This window comes from Hypomesus nipponensis, chromosome 8 (genome assembly GCF_054491055.1).
Source record: "Hypomesus nipponensis isolate SF chromosome 8, ASM5449105v1, whole genome shotgun sequence".
NCBI lineage: Eukaryota > Metazoa > Chordata > Actinopteri > Osmeriformes > Osmeridae > Hypomesus > Hypomesus nipponensis.
Window position 1 is genome coordinate 12,985,946 of NC_140368.1, and position 15,764 is coordinate 13,001,709.

Sequence of the window (15,764 nt, forward strand, 5' to 3'; positions counted from 1 at the left end):
CTATCCCGATGTCTACCACTATTTCAAATAGTAGCTACATCATAAGCCTACCAAATACTATTTGGTAGAGCGCCCATCTAACGGTATTTCCACCAATATTAGCTAATATTGAAACGTTGAAAGATCAACTATTATTTACAGCAGCAACCAAGTCATATCGTTGTCCCATTTTTTGGCACTGTAACGTGCTCACTTATGCTTCTAAACTAGCTGACTTCCATCAAAACAATCATTCGCGCGTCTGAAACCGGAAGCTTTCAAGGGCCAAACTTGGCGAATGAAAATTCTAGAATGTTCATCAAAAAAGGTCTATACGTTTTAGACATTTCCCTGATCCAACACACCTGATTCAAATGAATGATCGTTATCAGGCTTCTGCTGAGCTTGATCATGATCCATTCATTTGAATAAGGTATTTGTTTGTAGGGGTAACTCGAGTTATTTCAGGAAAGAATTAGCTAATTCTTGACCCTGGTTTCGCCGTTTGTGAAAGGCAACCATGACAGTAGTAGCACTGTAGCCTCGATTTTTGCAGATTTATGTGAAACTTGTAATAAAATTAGCTCGATTGGGTTATGTACATTTTAAGAAATGTATATAGGCCTATCTTGTTTAGCCAATTTGGTTGATTGTGTAAGAAAGTCAGAATCTTTTTTAGTTATGGAGAGGTGTATCCAGTAGAGCTGTCCCGACTAAGATTTTCTTTGGTCGACCAAGACTCGACTATAAGCACTTCTGAAAATCGACTAATCAAAATTTGTTTTTTATAAATGTCACAATGTTTTTAATCAAACCATTTTGTGTGATGTTTTACCTCACTGTTTTAAGAGATAATATGAAAGAAATACATACGTAAGAAGGGAGATGACAACTAAACAAACAAATGTACAAACATTTTCCCGATCTGACTCAATGTAGCCAGAGTTGCTTTATTTGTCTTAAATAATATAATCTATAATTTCTGTAGAACATTTCTTTAATTCTGCAATGGTGACACAAGCGGAAATCAGATCTCACACTGCCATCTGGCCACTCAACTAAAAAAATCTTAGTCGACCAAGAGCATATGACCAGAAAATCGATTAGTCAACTGAGTGGGGACAGCCCTAGTATCCAGCCAGAGTGCTACCTACTAATCACCAGAATTGTCATAACTTTTAATGAAAGGATTTTTCTAATCTATCTTCTGTTCTACATTACCCACAGATTTTCAGAATGTTGGCTTAGGCTGGAAAGGGTTAACTATTGATGTCCCTGCCAAAGCTGATATCACACTTGCGTCCCTGAACTGTTAGCCTATATCGTGGGTTAACCCTTGTGCTGCATTCGGATCACAATGACTCGAAGGTTCACAACGACCCACTGTTGTGCTGCAACAAGTTTATCCAATGCAAAAACAAATGAAAACATTTCCTTTTAAACTTCGGGTGTGTGAGACAGTCAGACGGTTAAAAGAAAATGCTTCACTTTATTTTTGTATGAGTTGTCGCAATTGAGTTGAGTTGACGTGGGGGGGTCACAATGACTGAAGGGTCACAATGACCCGAAGATAACACAAGCAAAGAACATGTATTGACAAGACGTGAATGCCAATAGAACGTTCCATTGCAACACCAGTGCCCAGTAGCAGCGCTACGTTTCCTCCATTTTGGGGTGAAAGCGACTTGGCAGTCCACTAGCTTGCTGTCGCTTTTGGCAATATCAGCTGTTTTGTGAAAAAAAAAAACATAATGACGACAACACAGAATAACGTAATCACTAGCAGGGTTCTCAAGCCTCACGCATTGACCGTGAGACACACGAAGTTCAGCCCCTTCACCCACTCTCACGCCACACCTAGTATTTCTCACGCTGAGAGGGCAACGGCAGCCAAGTTGTCCTTGTATCCAGGGGCAGCCTTAAAAGCATCAGCGTTTCGCCTCTTCTTCTATATTCTTTGACACAAGGGAGTTTTTATAGCCTAGTCAGGGACGTGCGGTGAGGTTCGTGGCTGGGGAGCCCTTACAAAAAAGAAGTATACTTCAAGTTTATTTTGTAAGAATACTTAGTATAAAAAGTATACTATTATCATGTTACTTAAAGTAGGCTATACTAGCAGTGTACTTATTTATATACTTTTTTTGTACTAAGTAAACTGAAGTGGCCCACTTTTTAGGTCATTTAGTACACTTTAAAGTACACTTGTAGTGTATTTCAAGGTTTACTTTTGAATACTGCAAAGTAGCCTGTGTAGTGCACTTTCAGTTCATCAAGTATACTTCCTCAAGTACTTCAAAGTATACTTTGGAATACTCTAAAGTAGCATGTGTAGTGCACTTTCAGTTCATCAAGTATACTTCTTAAAGTACTTCAAAGTATACTTTGGAATACTCTAAAGTAACCTGTGTAGTGCACTTCGAGTTCATGAAGTATAAGTCATTTAACTCATGGTTACAATGGTAAACCAGTACAACAATGACAATTACCACGCAACAAAACTCTACATTCTAAGCAGACACATTTAAAAAACGAAATTCATGAAGTTACATTTGTATTTCGAACAAAGGGCAAACTTATCAGCAAATTTTAACACTATTTACTGCCTTGCATCATGGGAATTGACTAGCCAATGAGCCACACTATCTCCATTATTTCACGTCGTTATTTCATTCTTCAGTCAGTTTGACTGTATAACCTTCAAATTCTCAAGTAGCTTTTTCGTTTTTTTCCATTAATACTCCAATTGATAATTATTTGTATAAGAGTATAGGGTTTCAGAATGTTTTAGCAGTAATTAAGGTTACAGCTTCAGTAACAAAAAATGATTCAATGTGCAATGCATTAGATTTTCATAGACATGAATAATTAGAATGAGATGGATCTAAAAAAATGTAACCTGTAATGTACTTTAAAATTATTTTGACTGTTTTTGCTGTATAATAATAGAAAACATACATCCTACTCCAGAAAAAAATGTATACAATTTTCTGTTTCTAAGCATACTTCTTAAAAGTACGTTATTGAGTACGTAGTGAAGAGCTACGAATCTGCAGTAAACTATTATGAGGGCCCTGTTCTCGCCAAGTGACTCAAGATCTGAGGCGTTTGAGGTGCCCATAAACATTTTAATACATTAGTAAATAATAGTAAAATTACATTTAGAAGTTTACTTGTTGACGTACTTACATTAAATGAAAGTGCACTTGAAAGTATTGCAAAGTATACTTTGAGGTTCTTTAGGAAGTATACTTCATGAACTAAAAGTGCACTACACATGCTACTTTGGAGTATTCCAAAGTATACTTTGAAGTACTTGAGGAAGTATACTTGATGAACTGAAAGTGCCCTACACAGGCTACTTTAGGGTATTCCAAAATATACTTTGAAGTACTTGAGAAAGTATACTTGATGAACTGAAAGTTCACTTCACAGGCTACTTTGCAGTATACAAAAGTGAACTATTTTCAAAGCATACTTAAAAGTATATTAAAAGTAAACTATGTTCTAAGTATACTTCTTAAAATTATATTAAAAGTGAACTATTTTCTAAGCATACTTCTTAAAAGTATATCAAAAGTGAACTAAAAGTGTACTATCCATATTTTAGTAAACTTATAGTATATTTTAATATACTTCTTTTTTGTAAGGGAGGCACTGACTCTTTCAAAGTCAGATTTACAAATATATGAATTCAACAGAGCAGCATCATTCACTATTCAACTGGCTGCTTGCACATTGACTAATGGTTATGTTTCATATCCCATATTAGCATTCTTTACACACACATATTTGGCCAAAGAAAAGCGTTACATTTATAGAGGCTCAGAGAGAGCGCATTCCACATCCTCCGTGTTCTGAATTTGACATCACAATTCCACAATTCATACTCATTCAATAGAAATGAAAGTATATAGGCTAACAGTCCATAACAAAAGACAAATGTTGTTTTATTCTTTTAAATAACTAAAACATTTCTTATCTGGTTTTATATAGCCTAATTTTGTAATCTTCTTTCCCGTCGTTTCAAGCAAATCCTTTAGTTCCGGGCATCGATCTTCCATGATTTATCACTTTCCGTGTCCAGTTTTGAGAAATGTTAAGCTTATATATATATGCAAGATTATAAAAATTCAAGATTGTACATATATAATCTTATAATCAGTCAGGGCAAAAAAATACAAATAAACGATAGGGTTCACTTTTTCTATTTGACTTTTTAGCTAGCAACAACCAGAGCTATAGAAAAGTTTTTCTGGCAACAACCATACCAGAGAATGTCATCATTATATTTTTCCAAAGTTGTCCAGTTGCCAGATCTTGTATGAAACGCCTCCTATGCACATAATACATATCATAACATTTTCAACCTCTTGAGGTCACCTCAACCTGGCAACCTACCCAGTTGTGCTGTTGATATCTGCGCAGGTAGACAGGAGAATTAGAAAAGTAGACAGGGGAATTTGAATCAAGAATCAGTGGTAGAAATGGCATAAAAAGTCCAAAGCTGAAGTGTAACCAAAGACGGAGCAGCTATAATAGGCCTTTTGTTTTCTTGAGATTTTGTCATGCTCCCTCTTGTGGTCAAAACCTTCAGCGACACCTGGCATTCCAAGCAACACAGGTGTTTATGATCTGATCCGATCACCTGGCCCCGCAAGACAGGAAGTAGAACATAATTAATCTCAACGCTGTTAATGGATTTTATTTTTCCACTGCCAATGTAAATTATTGGACTGAGAGGCAGAATTGCTGAATAGGAAATGTGGTCTTGAGGTGAACGTAGCATACAATGTATTGGGAGGATTTTGAACTAAACAAGTAAAAAACAACAGCTGTCTTGCCTGTGGCAAATATCGACCAAATAAATACTTAATTCGTCTGCCAATAGAGCCCAGTGAAGTTGTTCCACATTTGGTTGACACCCACATCTCATAACTCAAACTCATACAGACCCTTTTTACTGGGGCACGTGGCCCAGTATAAATTTACTGTGCCCCAGTAAAATCTAAAGTTTGAATTTTAACAATTTAATTCATTAGTCAGTGCATTAATTTAGATTGATATTCTCAGAAAAAATTAACGCAGTATCCCAATCAACGCTTGAAAAAATCAAAGCAGTTTAACCAAAAACACAAACCGATGCCCGCAGAATTCCATGTCAGTGTGCTCTGAGCTTGCCAAATAGCCATTGGGACACACACACACACAGAAGTTCAGGTGTCGGACTCAGCACCAGGGGCGGTTTTACGTCATTGGAGGCCCTGGGCTGAGAACAATTTTGAGGCCCCCCATAAGCCACACCCCCCCAGAATAAGCGCTTTGTGTTTATAAATCGGAGTATAAGCCGCACTTCTAAGCAAACAACGTCACCGTTGCACCGGCTACCGTTAAGCGAACCATAACTCACAATTGTTTGCCAATTCAAATGCACTATTATATCGGACAGCTTGGAAACCGATCTAACTAGACAACATTCCCAATCAAGATGAACACTCACATTATCTAAACTATAGACCATAGTATTACACATATAAAAACAGAACGAACACAACTCCAAACAACACTTATTTAACCAAGCAAATGTCCTTAAGTTAGTAGCTTTTCAGCTTGGCGCAGGGCATTCTGGGTACCAAGAGCAATGCACATTGTGTAACACACTTCGGTTGTGGATAGTATGTCCAAAATAAAGCCAAGTCACTCATTTAGTGACAGATTAGCTGTTCTTATACGGCTATTTGGGCTACAGTTTTGGGATAGGCTTAGCTTGTGTACTTGTTAGGTTATTGTATAAATCTATCAGTTACAGAACCCTTGCTCTTTATTTAGTTGGACTTGTTTTTATTCCCCGCCAACACTAAAGAAAGTTTCGAAATGATAGGCCTACCGATAATCATATTTTGACTAAAACATAAAAACAATATTATGTATAAAGCTACATTTAGTCATTTAGCAGATGCTCTTATCCAGAGCGACTTAAAAAAGCTAAAAAAAACAGTAGGCTATTTGCGCCCAAATGAATGCAAAATAAATGTGTGTGCTGGCATTAATTATTGATGTCCCTGCCAAAGCTGATTTCAAACTTGTGTCCCTGAACTGTTGTATAGTGGGGTTAAGCAAGCTGAGTTTTTATAGCCTATAGTGCATTGTGCGCCGCAAGTTTGAATGAAAAAAGGGATATGAATAGGGGCCTGTGCCCCATTAGAGTTTTATGTCTAACAACGCCCCTGTACATGACCATTCTGTCAGCTCTACAGAGCAATATTTTTTAAAGGTAGGCTAACATCATTTAAGTTTTAAATACATTTGCTAAAGATGTGTCTGTGCATGTGCTGTTAAAAAATCGAATAAAGCATGTTGTGTGAATGTGGTTGTCATTAGAACGTGCCTGTTGCGGGATGGAGAAACATCCATCATTAACTTTGCCCGTCTGTCCCTGGTTCCCTTTGGCAGGGATTCATTGAGAGGCATGGGGAGGAAAGTGGGTAGCCTGGGGCACCACCACCTCCCTCCCTCCCTCCTCCGTCTGTGACTTTCTGGAACCTCTTGAAGCTGCTGACGACCATCAATTGTGCTGTCCCTTGGCGGTTGCCTTCATTGGGCATTGTCCCATTGTCCTTTATAGCAGCAGAACACACAGGAGGGAGCATGAACCAATAAGGGGATTACTGCTTGTGTACATTTTGACCTTTATGGGCTTAGAAGGAGGCTGGAGGGAGATCCGTGTACAGCTAACTGGATTACAGGTCTAGTCTAGTGGCCACAAGGAGACAAAGGTTAGGTGGAAGGAGGGATAGTGATCTGTCTAGAAAGTGTCAACTAAGTTCCTTTAGTTCTAAACCTGTTATTGTTTTGAAAGATGATAAACTGATACAGCTGTATTACACTCAAATAGCCCAGTCAGTCCTACTCCTCCTCGGTCCAAGACTGATCAGGTGTGACTGAAGCTTAGGAGTTGTAGCTGGGGGAGCAGACAGGCCATGGCATGTTTTCAGCAGTATTGGTATGGCCTGCCCATTATCAAAGTCTTAAAAAAAAGACACAATTCAGAGGTAGTAACCAAATTGAAACAAGGATTTAATAAAGATAACTTGATGCAAACAATTTGATCAAAACTGTCAAGACCATGGACCAAATACACCAACGAAAAGGATTTGATAACTTTTTAACATGAAGTCCTTGGTAAGGATATTATAATATGCATGATAAAAATGCAAAAAAAGAACAATCTGATGTTGGTGATCTTTGCATTAGTCTTAACAAATGTACACACAGTGTCAAAGACTGCAGACCACTTTAGTCAATTTGGTTTAATACTCCAAATCCACTTCCCAGGCCCAGCCCCCCTCCAATCCTTGGCAGTGAATGTAACCATGTGATCAGACTCCTTTCCAAATATTCAACAGATTAACACAGAGGTGTCAAAGTGCCCAAGGGATTAAATCTGGACTGGCATCGAGTCAGAGTATGTCTCACGACCTGTATCATACAGAACAGATGGTCAAAGTAACCCACATCTGAAAAGGTTTGCCATTCCACTTATAGCACCTTTTGTCTATGAAAAAGACAAATCCATTGCACTGTATCACGCTGCATGCATGAACTGTTGTCCACACTTAAAGGTTAATACTATATCTAGGGAATTAAATGAACTTCCATGAGATTTGGCTGGCTGGAACAATGACATTACCTTGTTGTGTGGGATTAACTCAATACAACACTACACTGAAGCTCCTAGAAGAATCTGACAAGAAAATACAACACTGAACATTGATGTAATGATCAAATGTACCTAAGAACTTTGCTAGGTACAGAGCAGTGTATGGCTCTGGCTAAGATGTTTTAACAAAATCAGTGGATATAAAGATATTGCATAGTTCAGATCACGGTATTTTGCTGAGTGATATTTTGTGTGAGTACATAACTCCAGATGTACTTCCACACAAAGTATCAGCCATGGATTCAGTCAGCACTGCTTCCATCCGAGTGGAAGCCACTGTCAAGTACAATCTGACAGCCAGAAAGAGAGACCGGGGGTTAAGAAGAGTCGAGATTGGAGCGTTTCGTCTTGAAAAACGGGGACATGGTGGGTGTCTTTATTGCCTCTCAGAGTGTTACATCAGACATGTATGTGGCTAAACTTGACGGGTCAAAGCATAATGAATAGACGACTACACAGGGGTGGTGGTGGTGAGGTCCTGGTCCGGAGGCAACAGCATCACGTTAAAATCCGTGGACTTTCAACTGCTCCTCCCTGACAATACCGATCTGGGGAAGGATAAAAGCAGTTACACACTGGAGCTGGAGATAAAAGACTGAAAATACAATTCAATTACCATTTCTTTGAGCAGCGATAATCCACAAGCTCAAGACAATATACAAGTTGAGCAAAAAATTGTAGCACCAAGATATTAACATTTAGGGCATCGTGCTGGTTTTCTCAACAAGAAAACACATAGAAACAATCGAAGAATCTCACTTCAAGGAGGAATTGGCAGATGTTTTTCCTCTGGTCTCCCTGCAGCTGGATGACCTCACCGTACTCAGGGTGCTCAATCACAGTCCCATTGCATGCAAATTTCTGCCAAACACAACCACAGACCACACATTGAACACTACCTATATGCTAATATCACTGGTAACACGTAAGTTAACTGGTTTATCAGTCTGTGTGGCGAAATATCACAACATTATTGCATGAGTGTTGATGGAAAGAGGAACGTTTGCTTAATCATCACGTACAAGTTCTGGCAAAATTGCAAACTAGTAAGAAGCTGGCATTGTCACCTTTTTGAAGGCTTTCACCAGCTTCTTCTTGTCGTAGTCTGTTGCAATCCCTTGTACAGTGGTCAGGGTCTTGCGTCCGTTTCGTTGCTGTATCCTTATGTGGATTTTATCCTCAGTCCCGGCAGGGAGAAGGTCGTCACCCTTGGTTGCATCAGCAAAGGGATCTGAGTATATGAAAAACGAAAACAATACTTCAAGTCTGGCGGTATCGTTAGGTAGCTATAATAAGTAATGCACTCTAGCACTGCTAAAACACATTAGCTTGGGATGTATCTATTTTGATACAGTCCGGGTTTGAATATTTCTGTTGTTTTTGATGAAACAGCTAGCACTGATTAACTAGCTATAATTGGAAAATATAACTATATCCTAGACAGGCATTGCGCGTTAGCAAGTACAGTTCCCCTGCCAAATTCCATCCATTTGTTGGTACAGGAAGCTAGGCTAGCTAGCTTGCCAACGGCCTGAAAATAGGCAAGCTAGCTACACTACAAGATTTATTTTCACTATTTAGAGCAAGATGAATTGAAACATGATATCAAAAATGACAAGGGGATGTACTAGCATTTTTTTCACAATGACTACATGTTGTTTACCAACAAGCTACCTGCACTGACTAGCGCGTAGCGAGCTAAGGCAGTTACTGCAGTGCTAGCGCCTTTAGTGTTAGCACTAGGCTAGCTAGATACCTTACTTACCAAAAGATTGGAGGTTCTGAATAGAGGACATGCGATATTAGGGCGATAACTTTGAAGATATGAAATATCTCGGCGCTTTAATGCCGTATGAATTAGTCTGTCCGAGTCGATTTAACTGCAAAACGGTGATGAAATAGGACAAAAGCCAAGACAACCTCAACGTTCGCCTTTTTGTCTCGCTGACGTAGGGAAAATGGCTTTTGAGTTCCAAATGCTTTCTCTTCTCGATGGTGTGGTAAGTAAGCAACTCTCTACTCAAATATTTTGTGCTGCCACCTATTGCATCGGAAGAAGTCGGTGCCTAGCTAAGTGCCCCAACTACAATTAAAGCTGAAAGCACACAATTTCATTTTTATTTTTTTATTTTTGTATTATCGAACATCTGCTACACATTTTCCACAAATACTTTCAACATGTTGTATTGATGTGATACTATTTACAGAGAGTGGTTTGATGGGAATAATGAATGTCAAGTTACATAGGCTATTGTATTAACTTTGTTTGTGTATCATCTTGTATCATATTCTATCAAAATCATTCTATAGGCCTATAACTTATTTCATATAACACATGAATGCTTGCGAATTTCAGAATAATTTCAAAATTTCTCCAAACAGGGACCTTCATCCGGTCATGCCAATTCCCACAAGTAGCGCCACCAAAAAGGCAATGTTTCCAAGGAAAAACAGGAGTAGTAACAGCCCTTTCATGCTTATCTGTAAGGAGTAACAAAATGGACACGTAATTAACAAACAAACAGACTTGTACTTCATACAGGCTACAGATAAGCGAGTTATCTTACCGATTTAGAATCCACATCTTCACCTTCTACGAGAAAGCACAAAAAACATGTTTGAAAGGCTCCAGTCTCAATCACAAAACAACAATGTAAACATTACCCAACAAAAGAATATCGCCTATCTTACCTGTTCTGTTGCACCGGCTGTTGATCTCCATAAGGAGGAAAAATAGTGCCTCCCATCCAACAAAACCACCCATAACCTTTGGCATCCAGCTGTCTTCAGAGCTTTCAATTAACTGTAGGCCAGTAAATATTGCTGCCACTGCAAGACAATGTGAGGATCATGTAAAAATGTAAAGCCTACATGCAACCAGTTGTAGTTACATTACAACTTATATGATGTGTTCCTTACCAGCCAGTATTTTAATGACCAGTGCATTGATAGCATGTGCCCAGTTGAAAATAAATCTCCTGCGGACACAAGCAGAATAAATCAGTGTGTATTTTATACCCGAGTTGCTCTCTCACACAGACACCTATGTACACAGACACACACACCCTATATAATCATAAATGGCTTACCAATGGTGATGTGGTCCACAGCGAAAGATTGCTGCAGTTGGTTGAAGTAAGGCGAGGATCATAACCAGACAACCGAGAACAGGATGAGCTCCCTGCAGACACATCAAAGTTCATTGATCTTTCATCGGAATCAATTCCGCATATAGATTAGAACCCAATAATTAACACTGAACTACAATACTAGAAGAATGACATATGACAATAAACATAAGAATTATATTTAAGAGGGAAATAAGCAATCCAAAATATTTAGTTGGATGTGACTTCTGGACAGAGGATTTAGGTACAATAATTCCACACTGATGTAAAAAAGTGCAGTGCAGTAACCTGCTGTACATACCCCAGCCCAGTCCTTCGCAAATGAGAATGCCAAGATGAAGGCGATACTAGTGGCGACAACACTTACGCTCATCAGAGAGACATGTGACTGAGGAGAATAGTCATATGAGCAGAGATCAGAGAAGGCATAAATTAAAATAGAATTTCAGAAATCAAATATTGTAGCTGTGCTAGGCTGAGTTTGGGTGGACAAAATTGAATACAAAGTACTGGTTCCAAAAGTGAACAACTAGTTAATGTGCCTCTTTGACAGTGGACAAGCAAGTGTTCGAAGCATGTGAACGAATGTGAAAATGAGCATGAAATATTGGACAGAGACTCACCACAAACCAAACATCTTTGCCCCAGTATTGTGTGCCTTTGGAGAGGCCTTTGAGATACCTTGCTATGAGCATCCCTAGACTTCCTGTTGTCATCCAGGAAATCAACATCAAACAACCTGAGGCAAAACAAATAAAATGGATGACTAAGAACTAATTTGCTTTGTCTGTGTGTCATAAAAGTGGGTTTATCAACACCTGAGGTTGCCTTGTTTTTCCCAAGAGTAAGACTAATGTTCCATTCCCCAAGGTCTAGTGCTTGGACCTTGGTGGGCCAAACACCAAGATTTTATCCCCACAGTGAACAAGTGTACATTTCTAGACGAGACAGTTTTGCTGTCTTCTAAACACAGCCTTACCATGTGCCTTGATGATGTCTGGAAAGACTTCATGTTCCACAAGCTGTGGGTTGGAAATATCTATTGCCCTGTCACTAACAAAGGTCTGTGAATGAATCTGGATTTGACCACCTGCCAACAAAATATATGGAATAACGTTACCACCTTGTTGAAATAATAATAACCCTCTTACATAATTATAATTAGATGGTGAAGGGAAAATATAGAGTCATGACACCGTAATAATTAACAGTCAAGTTTACACTGAACAGCGATAAAAAACCTACACACAACCTAGCAACCACAGAACAGAAGGTTATTTAAAGATAAACAACAGGGCCCATAACTGGTCTGCATTCTCCAGTTTCTGTTGACCTTCTACTGACCATTGGTGGTTCCATAGACAAACATGAGGTAGTACGTTGTGCCGGACCCAGTACTCCGCTGAGTGGAGATTAAGTTCCAGGAGGTGAAGGAGCAACTGATGACGCCATTACTCATGCTGGTTTTGACTTGAGAAACATTTCCCTAAAAAAAGAGTAAAGATAGACAATGGAACTTTTATAAAATGTAACATAAATGTAAATGAATTGAACTGAACGGATATTACAAGATACAGAGGAAAAGGAGTTAGGGCACAGTATTGTGTACAGTGTTGACAAAAAGATAACAGGCTGCAGTTACTTATCAATTTGAGGATATTATTTAAGAGGGGTTTTAAACACATGGTTAAAAAAGTAATGTGTTATTCCTACTACTATGACAAGCTGGGACATAATAAGAAGTGTACCAGAGGAAGTGGCCCTGGCCGTTTTCTTCCTGTGGAGTAGACATGTTGCAATTGGACAAGTCCGTTATTGTCCAAACCACAGATGTAGATGTCATCACTGCCCTGCATAAAGGAGGAGTATGAGTATTGTCAAAGTCACTGACATCATCCTAATACTGGTGAAACACTTTGCATGGAGGAGATTGTAACACAGACTGGTTGGAGACATTGCTAATAGTCCGTCATTGCCTGTGAATTCATGGACAGCACATTATTGGCATGAGGTTAGTATTAATTCAAATTAAAACAATATAATGTTGTTTACATTACATTTACGGTAGTAATTAAAAGTTATTTTCAGTCTATTGATCAATTTATGCATTAAACTATTAGTCTGTTATCGTTTCAGCACACATAGGCAAATTTTGCACAATCACTGAGGTCTGAATGACTAGCAGTTTTATACTGGATGCTGGGAGTAGCAATTTGGTGTAATGTGCTTTGAACCTTTGAAGAAGTTAATAAACCAGTTGAACAGGTACTATGTTGAGCAATGGCTTTTTAGGAAAACCTTTGTTAAATTGTCCATCACCTATACCATCTAGCCTATAACACTTAATTCCATGTCATTACAAAGCTATTTCTATGTACCTACAATGTTTTTACTATGAGTATTGCTGTGGCAGTTTGTGACGTGCCAAACATGATGTCCTTGACTCTGATTCATTCAAGGTGCCCCACTCCATAGTAAAAGATCTAATTAGATAGTGAAGGTCATTACCATGATCTGGTCATCAGAAAAGCCCATGGCAACGTATCCTGTTGACGCACCAGCCAGCTCAAACTGGAATGCTGTATTGTTAGGTGAGGCCATCATGGCTGACAAGAAGTAGCAGTTTGCGGTAACGTTCGGGTCACAGTCGGGAGGTTGGCTGAAACACACCTTACTGATGCCACATTCAGCACTCGAAATGGATAACTGTTGAAGAGGGTACATGTAAAGTTGATATCTCAGTCACATATCATTCAGTGTAGGATTCAAATAAACCGCGACAATGTCTGGGTATTATCTACTGAGATATCATGACCACCTGTACTCACTGATGATGAGTATGAGGATGATGAAGGAGATGAGGTTGAGGAGGATACATTTGAGACTACATTGGTACTTCTGAGCAGTGGACCTTTCACGCTAACCCAGTAGGTTTTGGTATCTTTCACCAAAGATGCACTATGAGGAAGGAAATGATTCAAAGAACATGGTGTGAAATGTTCCAGGTGGTGCCACAGTTAGATGGCAGTCTCTGTGTTTTACCTGTATCTTATTCCACAAATGAAATTGCATGTCCTCGCTCACCTGAACTGGATGGACTGGACACTTCCTGATGCTGGAGCCTTCCACGTCCCCTGGATACCAGTCTTTAGTGCACCTGACGAATGAACCAATGCCGAATTCTGCAAATGGAAAGAAAATGTCATTGTTTGTTATTTTGTACTACTGATCAATCACACAATTATACTGAAGTCTGATCAATCAGTTGTCAGTTCCTTAATAAACAGATGAATTTGTTAATCTGTGTTACTTCCATCACAAACGGAAGCAACTTCACATAGTAAAAAAAACAAAAACAATGATAGGTATTTAAGGGTGGTCTAAAAAGTATGGGGGTTTGAATTTGAATGATTTCAAACAGTAAGTTGTCACAAAATCAAAATACGCTTATGATGGTTCCTTTTCCAGAGGGTAACTGTCTGGGACAGTGGGTAACTGTCCAAAATTGCTGAGTTAAATCAAACAAGTGCGAGGTTTGCTGAAAGCAATGGAAATTAGATGTTGGCACATTTGAAACTAGATCGAAGGTTCCGCCCTTTCCAAGAAATTATCATTTTCGCCTCATATGGAAATGTAATGATTTCAACATGACATTTGGGAACATTCAAGCGCGTTATTTCCAAATAGAACCAGCTTTCATGAGAGCTGCGGGATTTTGTGTAGACTTACAGCTACTCCGTTGCAATTGAGAAGTCGAGTGCCAGATCCTATTGTGCTGAAGGACCCCACATTCTTGTTACTTCCCTCCTCTCGAGCTTGTAACATGAAACCCTTGAATTGGATAGATGCCTGGAGATACACTGTAAAACAAAATTAAACAAATAAATGAAGTAAAACATATTTTTAGGCCCACTAACATTCAGGCGTATCCGATGTTATATTTAGACTACCTGCTGATCAACCAGCAGTCCAATTTTGCGATTAAGATGAGGCTCACCTGTTATGATCACGCCATCTGCATAGCTGGTCCGGTCAGCGGTGAGAGTGAACGGCGGAGTACTCTGCTGAGCAGTTCCGCCGTGCACCGGTCTCATATCCAAACAACTTGCCAAAACATCACCAGACGGGTAGCATCGCACGACCTGCACAATGCAGGCGAGTATTAAAGTGGGTCGAAACATCGATGATACAGTAACCTGATGGAGATGAGTTACTGTAGCTGTGAAGTCCCTCGCGTTATGGAAATATATTCAAATAACTGCTGCCCATTAAGCTCTTCCCCGGTCGGTGTTGGATCAGAGTCAATAGTGGATATTATCTACGAGGGTGTCAGTGTTGTCACACACTGGGTGGAAACATCCCAATAGCCTAGTTCGTCATTGCCTGTAAATTCACGGACAGCACATCATTGTCACACCCCGATTCGTCACCAGGTGTTCCATAATTGTCTTCGGTATTTAACCTGTTATCTATTCTGGCAGTTGCCCGGATAGTCTTGTGCTTCACAGTCGTTTCCATCAATTCCTATTACTAAGTATTCCCGTTTTCTCATTCCCGTTTTTTTCTGTCTTCATGGTTTTTTATCTCTGCCTGTTTAGTCTCCCAACCACGAACCTGCCTGCCCCCAGTGCACCTAATTGCTACCTTGTTGCCAACCGTTGCTTGACCTGGACTACGAGATCGCTTGACGTAGAACACATAAACTGTTCTACTGTAAACTACCCCGCTTCCTGTCCGCATTTGGGTTCACTATCCTGCTTTGTGTCAATTAATGGCATGAGGAAACCAATGTCGATTACATTTACTGTAGTTATTGTTATTTTCAGTCTATTGATCATTTTATGCATTACGCTATTTGTCACATTATCGTTTTAGCGCGTATAGGCACATTTTATTACACTAAGGTGTGAATTAGAATGACTAAGCAGTTTTTATACTGA

At 39.3% G+C, this 15,764-nt stretch overlaps 2 protein-coding genes across 2 annotated transcripts; both read right to left on the reverse strand.

Moving 5' to 3' along the window:
* Nucleotides 1-8,037: 8,037 nt before the first annotated feature.
* On the reverse strand, nt 8,038-9,660 carry LOC146275233 (eukaryotic translation initiation factor 1b). The gene is made up of 4 exons (XM_084703496.1): nt 9,462-9,660; nt 8,764-8,927; nt 8,456-8,557; nt 8,038-8,244 (listed from the first exon to the last, which is right to left on the reverse strand). Exons 1-4 carry the CDS (start codon nt 9,490-9,492, stop codon nt 8,200-8,202), a joined length of 342 nt encoding a protein of 113 aa, XP_084559622.1. The 5' UTR covers nt 9,493-9,660; the 3' UTR covers nt 8,038-8,199.
* A 145-nt stretch (nt 9,661-9,805) lies between these two features.
* LOC146275234 (ferric reductase 1) lies at nt 9,806-15,419 on the reverse strand. Its single transcript, XM_084703495.1, has 15 exons — nt 14,822-15,419; nt 14,554-14,684; nt 13,909-14,006; nt 13,653-13,782; nt 13,333-13,530; nt 12,573-12,674; nt 12,169-12,310; nt 11,804-11,914; nt 11,448-11,563; nt 11,126-11,212; nt 10,786-10,877; nt 10,616-10,674; nt 10,388-10,525; nt 10,264-10,289; nt 9,806-10,177 (listed from the first exon to the last, which is right to left on the reverse strand). Exons 1-15 carry the CDS (start codon nt 15,003-15,005, stop codon nt 10,085-10,087), a joined length of 1,707 nt encoding a protein of 568 aa, XP_084559621.1. The 5' UTR covers nt 15,006-15,419; the 3' UTR covers nt 9,806-10,084.
* Between the last annotated feature and the right edge of the window lie 345 nt (nt 15,420-15,764).

Bases quoted from the DNA above. Each gene is read 5' to 3' on its own strand.
- LOC146275234 (XM_084703495.1), bottom strand. From the start codon at position 15,005: ATGTTTCGACCCACTTTAATACTCGCCTGCATTGTGCAGGTCGTGCGA. The intron at 13,783-13,908 runs GTGAGCGAGGAC...CCTTCCTCATAG, and splicing joins GTCCAGTCCATCCAGTTCAG to TGCATCTTTGGTGAAAGATA. The intron at 10,878-11,125 runs GTATGTACAGCA...ATGTGTCTGCAG, and splicing joins TTGCGAAGGACTGGGCTGGG to GGAGCTCATCCTGTTCTCGG.
- LOC146275233 (XM_084703496.1), bottom strand. From the start codon at position 9,492: ATGTCCTCTATTCAGAACCTCCAATCTTTTG. The intron at 8,558-8,763 runs GTGACAATGCCA...TGTGTTTGGCAG, and splicing joins TGGTGAAAGCCTTCAAAAAG to AAATTTGCATGCAATGGGAC. The intron at 8,245-8,455 runs GTGAGATTCTTC...ATCCTTCCCCAG, and splicing joins TCTGCCAATTCCTCCTTGAA to ATCGGTATTGTCAGGGAGGA.